Below are 15,478 nucleotides of genomic sequence, written 5' to 3' on the forward strand. Positions count from 1 at the left end.
AGGTCCCCGGGGGGACTTGGACGAGGTGGGGGAGTCTCAGCAGGACGAGGTAGAATCCTGTGTGGAGGATGTAGACAGTGAGAAGCTGAGCTTTGAGGAGGAGGAAGAGGAGGACATGGAGCTGTACGACTTGGACTCCATCAGCCTTAGCAGCTTAGATGAGGACCTCGACCAAGTGATCCTCAATGAGCCTGCCTCCCTCGGCCGCATCGAGGAAGAGGGGGGCACCGAGGAGGCTCAGTTGGACGAGACCCTCAGAGGGGCAGCAGATGGCTGCCCATCAGACACTCCATACTTTGAGTTGCAATCTTGGGAGGCCTGGGAGGGTGGGACACTTCCATGTGAGCAAGAAGCACTTGACATGCCCACCAAGGCTGTGCATCCCTTTCCTGCCAGCTACGAGGAAGGCCTGAAGCTGTCAGTTATTGAGGACTCTGGCTTTGTGGTGGAGCACAGCCTCCCTCCCTTCTTTGCCCAGCACATGTCCTCCCTACCCACTGTCTTCTCCCATGTGGTATGCGGGGCGCTGGCATTCTTGGTAGCAGCCTACCCTAACTTTGTCCTCATCCTATTGCTTCTGGTGACCCTTTTGACGCTGGCTCAGAAGGGGACTGAGTCGCGCCTTAATGCCTTATTAGTGTCATCTGAAATGGTGGTGGTGTGTCTGGCTGTGGCCTACGTCCTTGTGCACAGTGTCTTCTTCGTCTCTGCTTCAGTTTTCCTTTCAGTTGCCAAGGTCTTCTGTTGCTTCACAATCCTTGGCCTGAGCTATCGGCTGTACCTCTACTATGTACCAGTCATTCTGATTGCGGCCCATTTTTTCACAGCCCCTTATCTCTTCTTATCTCTTTACCTGCTTATAGTGCTGGTTTTCCAGCCTGTCAAAGACTGCCTTAGGGTGTTGCCTAAGCGAGCCTCCCGCCTTTGGATCCGGGTCCTCTTCCGGATGCCTCAGCCTGTCTTCCAGACATTGCAGCGATTGGGTGTGGTAAACGAGAAGAGGCTTTTTTATCTCTTCCCTAAAACCTTCAAGGGTGGCTTTCGGAGCCGCATCCCTGTCCTGGCCCGTGGTTCACAGCGAGAGGCCTTGCGTGGTGGGCGATGGCGCCGAGGTTGGTCAGCAGCTGTTTCCCCTGTAGCCAGGTTAGTCCGCCGGGTGAACCAGAGTCTGGTGAAAGTGGCCCGGGAGCTGAGCACCAAGTTGCCACCTACCGCCCTGCTTTACCTAAAGGGAATGCGGCTTTTGAAGGAGGAGCGTCCAAGCCAGATCCCACGCCTGCTGAGTCGCGAGCAGCGCTGTGCCAAGGCTAGGCAACATGCCAGGTTGGTGCGCAGAGTCGGCTCCCGACGCTCAGCCTTGCGTCGCTCTTTCCCTGCTCCATGGAGATGAGTGTGCTGCACTTTATACAATTCAGACGTTCTGAACTGTCCTTACTTTACATTCAGTATTGCAATTTTGACCATAGATCTGTGAACAGGATGCCCACTTGGGTAGGGATCACTAGTAGCCTTCGGAATCAAACCCAGTTACAAGAATAGGAAACCGGTGGGGCTAATTCAAAAGTGGGAATTGTTTTATATGGTAATCTGGATTTGGTCTGCAAAGCAGTCAGCCGTTCTTTGTCTTAATATAATTTGGTTTACATATAGTGCATCTGAGTGCTTATTTGCACTAGAAGGCGCGGTTTGATTGAGCCACCAAGATTCAGCAGATATATTTTATAACACCGCCATGCACTGAGATTAGCAGCCCCTCCAAACTGTCCAACCAGTCCAAAGTGTTATTTTGTTTTTATTTATTTTTTAGCCATTCAAATATTGTTTGGCAGTCTGTTGCTTAGAGGTTGCTGAAACTGTGTGTTGCAAACACCAGAAACCAAAGCTGTGAATTAAAGTACTAGGAATTCGGGAGAGACCTTTTTTGCAGACTTGGAGCAAGCCAATATTTGGAAAAAGCAAAAACTCCTTCCTCTGACAGAGATTTACTGTTATGTATTCTAGTTTTGCATCTCATTCCCCTTTTCCCATAAGGTGATAAATTGCCACCATGTGGCTACTGCCTAAAATCTACCAAAACCGCTTACAAGCTGTGCTTAGAGACCTTTCTGCCTGCCACCTAAACACCTTCTCCCCCTCCTGCATATGCCTCACCCTTAGTTCTGTTGTGTACTAGACTTTCTGCTGAAAGTGTTTCCTGCTTGCATGATGAGGCGTGCTTGGGAGTCTGTTAGACCTGGTTTCTCTACCTACCTCTAGCCATTCTTTTAAAAGGGTCAGTTTTAAGGAACTGCTTTTCAACATAGGTTTCCGTCCAATTTGCAGAGTCTAACGCGGCCATGCATTGCCTCCCTTGGTTGCACACATCCTCCACAAAATGTCTTTGTTTACAGACTTGTGGTTGCTCACATGGGGACTAGATACAGCAAGTGAGGATGAACTTTTGGAATACCGTCTTTCCAAAGGTATGCACATACCTTTGGTTCTTGTAGTAATCTAGCACAGAGTACGGTGCCCCGGTCACCATCAGATCTTGGTAATGTGTGTGAACACAGCAACGTTGAATTATTTCCTTTTCCAAATAAGTGGGCTCTTTTCTGTTCTGTCTCCATCTTTATGGGAGAGGGCTGCAACCCAGAATCAGAATATTTTCACCAGACAGTCTTCTGAAGTCTTGGTTCATGGATTGTAGAGAACCTGTTTTTTTTATCCTGCCTACAATTCCTGCATGGGGTTATTCATCTTTGACCAGCATTGATAGGTTGGATCTTCTTACTGAAATCAGATCCACAAGTTGGGGTTATGCAGATGCACACTCTGCCTTGCTATTATATGAAGATCAAAAGATAATCTACCACTAAGCTAGCAAAGGAATTTTTCATGAATTGAAAGTCCTTATGCTCACAGCATTGAGAGCTGCATCTGATATGGCTCAGATCACTTGGTTTCCAACACTGGCGCTGACACCTCCCCACATGATAAAGCATCTAAGCATGCATATTTGGCATCACTGGCAATCCCCTTTTAGATCGGGATCCAAAATACATATTGGTTAGAGGATGTCCACTTGGACATTCTCAGCTTCCTGTAGTCCCTTTACTGCCTGGCTATCATCTTGCATAACTCCTCCACAGTTTTTGTTTTCAGACTTTCTGAGTCAGTTTATTCAGTGTATACTGTTGTCCTATAGTGGTCCGTTCACTGCTTCTCCCCTAAAAGTCACAAGCGTTCCTCTGCCCAATATTTAGATGTCGGTTTTCTTAACTTACTGCAGGCACACACTGTGCCTTGACAAATCATTGCTTTCCCAGTTATTGGTGTCCGAGGGCTCGGTGGTTTAGGAACTTATCTGCACCCTCTGGATTGTAATTTAAGTACCCTCAAATTTCAACTCAATTTTTTGGGGTACCATACACCCAAGTGCAAAAGGGTGCTTACCTAGCAGACTCTTCAGTCATCCGATAGTTTGTCTGACCTTAGTGTCCTTGATGCAGCATAGTGCGAATAAGGGACAGGATCGTCTGCATATGTTCTGCATTCGGACCAATGGTGTGATATCCAACAACTCTTGGTAGTGCTCATGTATGCTTCTACCCCAGTACTATACTTGACATCACAGCGCCCCAATAACTTTTCCCTCTTTCCCAAGCAAGTTCTCCTATATGACAGTCTACAGCCATTCTGTTAAAAGAATATATACGGTATAAAAATACTTGATCAAAAACAATTGGCTTTTTAAATTTGACCTAATTACTTTCTATTGTTTTTTCGGGGACTTTATATATATATATATAGGAATGGGTGGTCTTCCCCCCCAACCTTTAGGGAAAAAGACCCCCAGAAATTCAGTCAAATTGGAAATGTTTACAAATGTTCAATCAAGTAGACCTAAACCATCTATACCACCAAGGAAAGAGCCCACAAATAGTTTTGCTTCTTCAAATGTACAACCTTCCCTTAACCTAGTGACTGAGCAGACCGACATTTGATGCTACGAGTGCCCACCCAGATGACTCCACCACCGTTTCCATAGCATACCTTATTTTTCCCTCATGAATCATGGTTACCCAGATAGTTCTATGTTGTTAATTTGCTTTTATATAAATCGATTCCTTAATAAACTATAATGAAAAACATCAGTCGAAGGTAGATGTGGCAAAATGCATTTTTATTGGCACACACTTTTCCGGTATTCCTAGGCTGCTGTTGCCAACCATTTTACTTCATACGCAGCCAGCATCTCTAAGTCCCAGGACTCAAAGGGCAATCAACAAACCTCTCTGGCATGCTAGATTGTGGAAATAACATGTTTAGTTAGCCTAAACCAAACCTATCGTACAATTAATAGTCACTCTAAATGAAATCAACAAATAGTTGGAAACAAGTGTGAGTGTATGTATAGACATACACTTTCACACATATTGCTATATATTAGTGTCCTGTTAGTTGTAGTACACATGGTAAATGCTTAAGGAGAAAGGAAGCAGCTCAACAGAATCTTAAGACATTCCAAGACCCGCTTTAATTCGCTCTCAGACCTTCAAATGGACATCCTCATCTGATCCCCATTTCACTAGCCGCCTCGGCTATTCATATTTGATTAGTAGTTAAGTTTTCTATATGGGGCGTTTTCAGATTACTTGATTTCAGTGGCTACTTGTGGACCAGCCAAACATATGGGGTTTTATTTTTTGTTTTATCTACTGTTCTTGGTCACATTAATTTATATCTGCCTCAGAAGTTCAACCTCAGCTGACTGAGATAATTACATTTGGCACCTCTCTTTCTGTAATCCAGTCCTTCAAAGCTCTGTTTCCAAGGAGCAACAAAGCTCAGTTTTCAAGGAGCAAGTGTTAACTTACACTCAGAATGGTCACAAGAACCCATTATGGTTCCAGGTGGATTAGCTACTGTTCTTGAGCTCTAGAGATAAAGTAACCCTGTTGCCGTTACTTTGCAGAACAAATTGATTGCTGTCAGAATTTCTTTTAGCCTTGGGAAACGTTTCTGTGTGGGCCCTTTACCATCTCATAATGCAGCTGGTATGCTTTTTGGTGGTGTGATGCATTAGCTCATTCCTTCAAGGAAGGGCAATCAATCGAGCGATTTGAAGATCACTTTGTCAATATTCAACCAATATAGCTGCTACAAGGCTCCCATTTCTTATGTGTCCTAGTTGTGAAATTCACAGTTGCCAGATTTCTTACAAGATTTCCTACTCATTTCAGCAGAGCAATTGCCTGATTGGAGGGTTTCCAAGGGCTTGTATCAGTCTCAGAAATGTGTATGGTAGAGATCTGTGAAGCTTGTTGCCTGTTCTATGAGCATTATTCTCTGGATGATTCCTCTAGAATAAAGGCATCATTTGAAGAGTATGTTTTCACCCTTTTCACTTTTATTATGATGAAAAAATACTCTTCCCCCTCCCAGAGATTGAGGTCTAGCACTAAATAAGTTGGAAATGAGGGAGTGCAGGACACAAAGAAAGCTAAGTTTGGCCTCTTTATGACTGCAGTACTCACCTTCCTTCAAAATCCCCATGACACTGCATCTCATATAAGCATATTTTGGGCTTATCTCATTATTGTGTAAGATATTTAATTAACTTTGGTGTCTGTGCAAAGAGATGTCAATCAGTTACAAATGTCTGGAGTATAACGATACATTTAAACTGACCATCCCAGGGAATGTTTTGACAATACCTGCTTCTACAAACAATTCCCAAAATGTTGTGAAGGAAGGAGAGAAAGAAATCAATGTCATGTACGTTTTACTGAATTGGATGTCTAAGGAGAGCTGTGGTTGTTTTTGAAATGCACCATATTGGTGATTCCCATCCACCTTACCTTACAGCGTGTGCCCCCTTGTATCTTTTACCCAGGTTGCATTTTGGCATCTGCTATCTTAGTGTTCCAATTCAGCTTTTTAATGTCCTTCCTGATTGATGGTGAAGGATGCTGGATTTAAGAGTTGTCAAAATTACTTGTCTCAGTATTAGGATTTCAATTACTTTCAGTTGTTTGATCCCTTTCTTGCCAATACGTAATGTTGACTCGCGTCTTAACCGAAAGTAGTGGTCAGAGGCTGAACGGAAAATGTGTGCTGCAGCTCTCAAGGAACATGTGTAGGAGGCTGACAGGCTTGGTAAGGATCACTTCACAAACCTATTTGGCACAGTCATGGCACTGGCTGCAGTCTAGAGTCAAGTGTTAAGGTGAAATCTGATCACCCCAACCTTTCTGCTTAAATATGCCTCCCTCCTCCATTTGATATTTGCTTTCCTTATGATTTTAATTTTTAGATTTTTGCACAGTATGTCTTGCATTGACACTTGTGATTGGAGCCGGAGTTGTTAGGGCTGTGCTGCTTTGATGTTTTCCGCAGCCGTTTCCCATGATCAGCCTATATTTAGCCTGTCGTTCCCTTCTAGCATTTTCTGGTTGATTTTCTATTCCTTCTCTGCCCTTTGCCACCCTTACTGAAAATGATAAATAGCTCAATGAAGTGAGTGATGGAAGGAATGGAATCGGATATCACATAGACTATTTTTGACATCTGCCTTACCTTTAGCCATATAGGGCTTCACTGCCTTGCAACTGCTACCTTTCCCTTCTAACCATGACTCTTGTTTGTACCCTGCCTTGTGCTTTTTGGCCAGCTTATTGGAACCGTTCTCTTGATCACTGGTAAGCAATGCCAGAATATACAGTGTGTTCCTCCTTTCTACTTAGGTTAAGGCTGCATAAAATAGGCGGCAGTCATTGTGTAATGGATTTGGGGGGGGGGCTTCTTTTGTTTTTTGTTATGAATTCTGACTTTTCAGAAAAGCCCCCACGCTTTGGAAGAACCACAATGTATGCAGTTTGGGAGTATTGGGCAGGTTGGGAAAGGTCTGAATTAGAATAATCTCCAAAAGGCCTCGTCTTCCAAAGATAGAACGAAAGGGCAACTCCGCTTTAGCTCAGGGTAAAATTGCAGGTTTAAACCTCTCAATCTACTGCCATATAAGAATTATGGTGTTCATATGATAGGGCCGATAATTCCCTGTACTCACAGGATTTTAAAGAGGAGGGGGTGGTTGGTTATCTGATTTAACTTGCAGTGGCTGGTAGAAGGTGGGTGCACACGGCACTTTCCTAAGGAGCCGTTGTATTAAAATCCGTAAGATATGGGACACCAGCTGGTAAGGCATTTCTGAGAACAGCTCTTTTCTCGAACTCTAAGCGGCAGTGCTTGACCCGGTCTTCACTTCAGTGGTTGAACCTTCAAACATGCTGATCATTTTGAGGCACAGGACCAAACTTGGGTAGTTCTTACCATACCATGGAGCAATGGCTGCTATTGCTTAATGGCTGATGAAAATATTTCTTTGTCTAGGTGGCTGGAGTTGAAGATAATATGTTGTGGATTCGAATTGGGGAAAGGGGGCATGGTCCTTGTAATGTAGTAAGCAGCAGAGTGAGTTTGACTGCTGTGGAACGTTTCAGCGGTTTTTACTCGTGCCTCCTGGCAACCAGTTGTCACTGTGGTACAGTCCGCACTGAGTACCATTGTCAAGGCATCTGCCCTACACCCACTGACTTTCAAACTAGTGCTGGTTAGCGTAATAACTTAATTCCCAAAAAAGCGTTCACTTTCCCTGATTATTTTCTTCGGCTTTTACATTGTTTATTGATTTTTTTTTTTTTAAAGCAGTTAGGGTTTCGAAACAATTGCACATTTTAAAACACTGGCTCCCCATGAATTGCGAGCGCTCTAGTAAGGTCAAGACCACCAGGCCTATCAATTATGTCTATTACATTGACCACTCTTTACTCCGATCCTACATGCCATCCTGGTTTGCACGTACATACTTAAACCTACTTCCGGTCCCTTTTTACCCAACATGTAAGAGATAGTCCTCCCACCATCGGAAAAAAACAGGGGCACATGTCTTTAACGTTATCATTCTATAAAAAAAATAACCTCTTTTGGCTTATGAAAGGTGGGTGGATCAGTCACTTTGCCCAAAACTATAAAGGCATTCCAGCTCCATAAGCAATAAACACTTAATAGTTACTATGCGTACCTCCAGATAAAAATAGCCACCATCCTGTGTTTCTTGTAGCTTCCCCAGAGTGTCATTATATGCCTTTTGGAGCACTTCTCATTCACCCCTTTCACCAGTGACAAGTGGCCCTGACATGTCACGGTATGTGGATGGATATTGTAACAGATCATGGGTGCACTAGGGCCTCCTCTGGCTTTACCCACCATTATTGGCCTCTTCGATACTTAGAATACCAGCTTCTTTTTTCAGACAGTTTACCTTTTATTCAGGATCCCATTTTACCCTTTCTCCTTCCATCCCAGCTGGAACACATTGCCCTCCCAAATTGCACTGCTTTCTGCACACTCCACATTTGAGATCATTTGGACTTCATGCTTTGCCTACACAGAACCCACTGATTTCTTTGGTTTCATAGTTTGTTGGACACCCTTAGTCTTTTGGGACCTGGTCCTTGGTGTTCATAAGTGAAGCCATAATGAAATGCCCAATAATTGGGCTAATTGAATATATATATAATCTATCCCGCAATACCTGTGGCTACATTGTGCAAACCCATCCTTTTGAACCTTCCATTTGAAGCCTTTCATCTGCCCCCTGAATACAGACATTAGAGTTCTCTGGCACCCAGCCTCAGATTGTGGCCAATAATCCAAGTATAGTGTTGCAGCTTTAGTTCAGCAGAATTAGTAATTTCTTATCCTCCTGAGTATTTGTTTTTTTAAACACACAGAACCTACAGAGCAACTTCATTGAGTCTGTCTTCTATACTACTTCAGAAGTATGGGAAAGTCCACTTCCTTGAGATGACATCCTATTAGTAGGGGGGAAACTGGATGGTAGACTAGGAGTTAGTCCTCACTACAGTGAGTAACGTCTCCATATAGTCTGGTTTTGTAGAGGCAGCCAGACCCCTTCTTCCCCTGAGTTACCATCACCCAGTATCAGCTGAACTCCTTTTCATTGGCAAGAATCCTCTAGGTCTCTCTAGCAATGGCATAGAACCTACTCTTTTTGGAAAGAGGTAATAGCGTTTTACTCAAGCTTTTGAAACTCAAAGGGGGGGGGGCATATACGAACTTGAACCCATCTTGGGTCATTCTTTTCTCCTCAAGGAGCCTTCTCAGAACATTGACCCTTCAACTTAACTACAGAATTAGCTGTTCTCGGGCTCAGCCTGACAGTTTAGGGCAACAACATGTAGGGTAATAACATGTAGGGTTATGCAGGTTTTTGAGAGGCGAAAAGTATGTTCAGTACAGGGTACTGATGTTCCATTTAAGCTTTATCTTCTGGGCTTTCAGGTTATTGCAGCCTTCCACAAGTTGCAGGTTGGCTACAGCTCCTTCGCTTGGATTACTGGCTGGTAACAGTGAAACCATGTCAAGATCTCTATTGCGTTCCCTCCCTCCAGTACTACCACGGTATCGGAGTGAATGTGAAAATATGTTCCTTGGAGCAAACTGAAGCTAATATTTACTGGGCTTTATTTGACACAACACTGCTTTACCTTTGCAACGTCAACCAATATCAGTTTGGTGGTTGCTGGGGAGAGCCTCTTGGTGTACAGTTATTTTTCAGTAGGCTTCATTTGCAACTTCCTAAACTCCACCTGGGAGCACATATTCAAGACCATTCTTTTGGTCGTAGTGCCATTCTTGGTTTTGGACCATTTAACCCCCCTTCCCCCTCCCCCCCAACCTCTCTCAAAGAAATGTAACTACCAATCACGCAATCGGTTTATGTCATCCACATTCAGGCAGACAATCTGAGATTTAGGAGCCCATTTGTTGATCATTTCGTTTTCACTTAGACTGCAAAAGGTCATCGTTTAGTTTCTGAATGGTCCAGGGACTTGTTTCCTTGGGGAATAATTTACTAAAAATGTTTCAAAATAGACTGATGCAGGAAATTAAGGTATGCTTTTTTTGTAGGCAGCAAGTCATTTAATGCAAAAACACAAGTGTAAGTGTCTGAAATTCTGCCGTTCAGCTCTAGAGATGCATATCCACCTGATTGTCCTTTATACAATGTTCTATCTTTTGTATTTGACTTGATCAAGTCTAGTATTCTGTTGGATTATTGTGTGTACTACTTTGAATCAGTAGGTACATAAAGGCGTTCTCTCAAATCTATCATTACATAATTGTATCCCCCTCGCCATGTTAGCAAACTGTATCCTATTTGGGAACTTAATGTTTTAGCTATGTTGATGCCTAGGGATTTCAAACGTGTCATTAAATTATTTGCAACAAGTATGTTGGAAGACCAGGTTTCTCATTGTAATTACCTCAGTTCAGAAGGAGAATGAACTGTGTGACCAACATGTTTTTCCTGCCTTCTTTTTTGTCTAAAGAACCTATGAAATTCCGTGCTAACTCGATCTGTCTCCTACATTTCTGTCTTTCAACCCTTTTGTAAAAAAAACATCCATAGTATCTGGATGTGAGCGGGCTCTTCAATTTCTTTTGGGGCACAGGAAATGCATGCTTTTTGTGGCCCTTGTGCGGCCCTTCTCCCCATTTAGTCAAAAACTACACAAATCTGTGTGTACTAACACATTCAAGAACATGTTTTACAAAAACATAAATGTATAGAAAAGGATATACATAATCACTAACGTATAACATGACTTCTATGAAATACTTAAGTTATTGAAAAGCAAACAAATAGCAATAGAGCAAGATGTACAAATCTACTTTTACCAAAAATACATTTTTAATGAAAGAATACATACAATTCATATAACTACTAAAACCTCTAAACTGCAATTAAAATTACATGGAATCTTCAAAAGGCATCCACTCGTACATCAATCTGGTAAATGTACACATGTATTATGAATAAAGTGCTATTACACGTATATAGATGCAATGCATGCATAAATATGTACCCATATATACATCTGTACAGATCTTCAGGCCTGTCCTACCTAACGTGGGTCTTTACACCCCTGCCTAAATTACCTGGCCTGTCCTACTTATCATGCTATGCCAACTAGTATGAACAATGGAGAAATAGGGATATCTCAATTAGTTTACAAGATGGGCTGTATTCATTTAATTCAGTAATGCAGCGTTCACAGAAATTTAGGGTATAATGGATTTAACGAATAGCCAAATGCCTCTTCCTCGGGCACATTAATAGTGGCATAGCCCTGTAAGAAAAGAGCTCAAATTAAGTCTTATACTTGTTACAATTTATATAACCTTAATATACTTTAACTAGTTAACATTAGTACATGATTCTACCTTATTCCTGAATAAAACCAAATGTTATGAATCTTCCAGCCACAAAGTTCTTTGTTCAGGATGTGGTATAAGTTAATAAAACTTGAATGTGTATTTTCACTATAGTTTGAAATAGTCCTGCGTCATATTGCCCATGTCAAATTTACCTGCATATATTATCTTCACTGAGTGGACTTGCTAATTTTGAGGTCATTAATTTTAAAATGCAATCTGTTTCATTGAATAAACCTATAAACCTAAAGTCGTACTTCAATGACATAGCATCAACGTTTGTATTCCCGCATGGTGTCTCAGTGAGTGAGAAGAAAAATTCAACTACACTTAGCATGACTGCCATTTCACAACACCTTATCGATAGGCCACATCTTTATTAGTATATTGGGTATTCTGGCCAGTGCGACTGCAAAACCATGTTTATATTTGTGAGGTGTGGGTTATCCGAATGTCATTGCTACCAGTTGGTCACATGACTGTGCCTGCTGTATTGCACATATGCACAACTAGAGGGCTACCATGCATGGTCTTGATCTCCAGCTTAACACTCCGTACATATCATATTAATTATTTGACACATGAAGGAAAATGCTAATGTTTCAAACTAGACCCCTAACAATGTATTGTAAAACTGCATTTATATTGCTGCAATACGTGTAGCCTTAACCTTGTAACTGCATCTCCATCACATGGCTGAGCATACCATATTGCACATAAGTGTAACAATGTGAGCACTACCCTTAATCCTAATGAACCCTGCTTCATGGATGCCAATTATGGCTAAACGCTCTGTGGCACAATAGAGGAACTGAGTTTTTCAACAAGACTCCAATAAATGTCCTAACTGCACTACATACACCCTTCATACCAGTCTCAAAAATACCATAACTTTGAAAAGATTTTTTAAAGAAAAAGTTCGAATACACAACATGACACATTTTTACAAATATCAGTAAACATGGGCTGGCACCTTCTGATGTAAATTATAGCATGAGACTTCTCTTGTATCTTAAAGACGCATAGGTAATCGAACACATTGTAAATAGTGATGGCCAATCCAGTTGCTCATTCAAACCTTCAGTGTGTGCTCGCCAATTATAAATCCAGAATGATTCCAGTGATGACAATTTTAGGTCAATTGAGCACCTCTTGCATCCACGGTAACGTTTCCAAAACAAACTATTTCATATTGTCCTGATTATAATGGAACTCGCTAGAGTGGGATACCAGAGGGGCTGATATCCCCATTAGAGCCAACATCAGACTTCAGCACACACCTTGGATATTTGCGATTTCTGAAGTAGCTTCTGTTAAGGGCTTTATACCTTGTAAAGTCATACATGCCCTTGCAGTCATGGCTAAATCTGCATCTGAATCTTTTTACCAACTGGGTCGGATCGCTTTTGCAAGGCTGCCACATGAGCTACTACCCCAGCTTTGTTTATTGGACATGGGCCCTCAATCTAATGCTTAGTTTAATTACACCATAATCATGAGCCATTTAAGCTAATAGACGTTTGTCTGATGCTTGTGCTGCTTCCTCGCCAACTGGTTAAAGATTTCTTTTTTTCTCCTTTTGGGGTGGTGGAATGCTGGAGTAAGCAAATGTTAGTCACTGTAGTAAACCATATAGTTCATAGTTCCCCTCCATAAGTGCATATTACCAATTATAGTTGATCTGTGTTTACCCTTGTTATGGATGTCGAATGAACAACTATAGGTTAGAATCTATATGGTTTGTTTGAAAGGTTCAGGGAGTGTTGCTGCTTGTGTAATTCTTGGTTTAGAGATTTTAAGACTTTTCTGTGGCAGGGTGCTCTAGTCTCTTCCTGAACCTAAAGGAATAAAGTGTTTCTATGGAGGATAGGACACTCATGACTAGGAGTGCAGGAGACTCTATGGGAATTAACTTACTGTGGCTCTTTTGTTTGTCTACTGCCTTTTGGTTTTCACTTCCTGTATTGGTCTTGCTTTCTATCCAATACATACTTTCTAAAGTTTGTTTCAAGTCTTCCCCTCCAGTGGTGTATTGTGACCGCTTGCTCAGGTGCCTCTTGCTACACCCTCCCAGGCTCTCGCCAACTCCCTCTGTGGTGAAAAATGCGACCTTTTGTTTTTGTTCCTTTAAGAATTGTGCATGTAGGTTGTACCGACTACCCTTCCACTCACTTTTTTCTCACATGGTTTCTTAACTCAAGTTCCTAGAGTGATGCCACAGAGTTTGACATCCTTCCAGGAACATGATGCCCAGCAAGATAGTTGCAGGAACCTAGCAATTGACTGCAGCACTCCTCCAGCAGGCTACCTTCTGACATGGTTATGTTACCCTGACATCAAGCTGTGCCATCGCTAAAGCAATCAAAATGCTAAAGCTATTCTCCTATGTTTCTAGCTAATTAGTGCTGTTTGTAATTTCTTTGAGGGGTCTTGGTATAGGGGCTCTAGGTGACTTTGACAAAGCAGCTGGCAGCTTTTTTTGTGCACAAAAGGCTCAATGTGTTCTTGAAACAAATTATTGGGTATTGTATAGCACATTACCTTTCATAAAAGAATAGGCTTATTATTTTTCTTATGCCCATCGAAGCCCCAGATAAAGCCACAAAAGTATATTGTTGAGCCATTTTTTTCAACAGTTGTCCATGCTTCATTTCCATCTTTTGAAAAAGAACAGTCTCCTGCATTTTCATTGGATTCTCTGGAAGGCAATAAAAGACAAACTTCACCCTTTTTTGTGGTTGGGCCATGCAGCTTTCTTAACCCTATACCTCAGCCATTCGGCCTAACTTACGCACCACAAAGCACGTATGGTGGTGATGTGCCCCCTGGTTACTCCCCCCCCCTCTCCCAGTCGGCTCCATAGGCAGAATTGAAAGTGAGATCTTCAGCCCGTCATGTTTGGGGTGTTGGATATGAATGTATTGGTTGCTTGAAATTTAAACGAGCCACAGCAGCCTTTCGCCTTCTTATTGCTATTTTTTAACCCCCATTTCTCTCACCACTTTTCATGCTTTACAAATCTATTTTTAAAGACAACATAAATAGCCATTTATATTTTCATTTTAAGTGTTTGCGTATACTGTATTATTTCCTGAGTGTATTTATTTGATTCCTTTCCCATTTTTGTAAGTTATGAATCCATTTTCGAACTGAGTGTTATATAATTTGCGTTTTTTATTTTATTTTTTTAATTTGAAAAAAAAGCATATTTTTTGTGACATTACCTTTTGTAAATTGTTTAATAAAAGCAAGATTGATTTTAAGTTTGTGGCGTGCGGTTTTTCAGTTTGATGGGGAGCAGAATCATAGGTAGAGGTGAATAAATCTCCTCTGATTCTTTGAGGCAAGGTACTAACACGATTCCAATAAGATTTCCCAGTGTGTACTTCCCTGTTAGACTCCCACCTTTTGTCGTTCCCTATTTCAAAAGGCTACTTTCATTGGAGTTTTCACCAGAACTGGCCAAAGTAGACATACAGATAAAGGGCATGTAAGGGAAATGGAACTGCAACATATTTACTTCTCTTGAGGCTCTTCACATTTCAAACACTACTTTTGAATTACTTCTGTGTCCAACTTTCTTTACCTCTTATAACAAGGCCTCACCCTCTTTAACAAGATGTTGATAGTCTGCTGGTCCCTTACCAACATTCAGTAGAGGTTGTAGATTTACTGTGATGTACTCTTGTGTCCATTCCTTTATGCTCCTGGGTTACCCCTGCTGTAAGGTAAGGGCTGATGAATACTTGGCACAGTAGTAAAAAAAAAATAGTGGATGGCTTTGAGAGCCAAGTTGTTTGCATGTCTGGCCCTTCGAACGCTGTCCACGTCTGTCTAATTACCAATCCGATTCTCTGTGTCTGATGCGGGAGGATATGCTTTAGGCATGGTTTGTATGGACTCATTTAATTTATTTTTCTTAATATCACTTCCGGCCTCTGTTTTTTTTTTTTTTACCTGCTCCTTCCCTTTCCTGTGCTGAAGTTGTCTGCCTTTAAGTCCTGTAACCCACTGCACCTGTTTTTTTTCTTTTGTTAGACCCATCCTCTGGCTCTATCTTTAATGGCTAATCCCTAACTTCCATGGCCACACTGCATATTTGTTATGCAGGTTTGATCTTCTCCCTCTGGTCTACCCTTTTGTTACTGAACTAAGTCCTTCAGCTCCTGAACTTCGAAGACCTTCCAGGACT

General features: G+C 41.9%; 2 protein-coding genes across 5 annotated transcripts in view; both read left to right on the top strand.

Annotated features, from left to right (window-relative positions):
- Positions 1 to 15,478, top strand: part of LOC138581009 (serine/threonine-protein kinase TAO2) — a 1,567,916-nt gene that overhangs the window by 1,249,890 nt on the left and 302,548 nt on the right. The window lies entirely within an intron of this gene.
- Positions 5 to 14,549, top strand: LOC138581010 (serine/threonine-protein kinase TAO2-like). The gene has a single exon (XM_069652013.1). The coding sequence runs from the start codon at positions 116 to 118 to the stop codon at positions 1,388 to 1,390; it is 1,275 nt and encodes a 424-aa protein (XP_069508114.1). The 5' UTR covers positions 5 to 115; the 3' UTR covers positions 1,391 to 14,549.

The sequence above is a fragment of the Ambystoma mexicanum genome, chromosome 3p (assembly GCF_040938575.1).
Source record: "Ambystoma mexicanum isolate Mex_15411 chromosome 3p, UKY_AmexF1_1, whole genome shotgun sequence".
NCBI classification, from domain to species: Eukaryota; Metazoa; Chordata; class Amphibia; order Caudata; family Ambystomatidae; genus Ambystoma; species Ambystoma mexicanum.

Excerpts from the sequence above, each read along its gene's own strand:
- LOC138581010 (XM_069652013.1), top strand. The coding sequence starts at position 116 with ATGGAGCTGTACGACTTGGACTCCATCAGCCTTAGCAGCTTAGATGAG.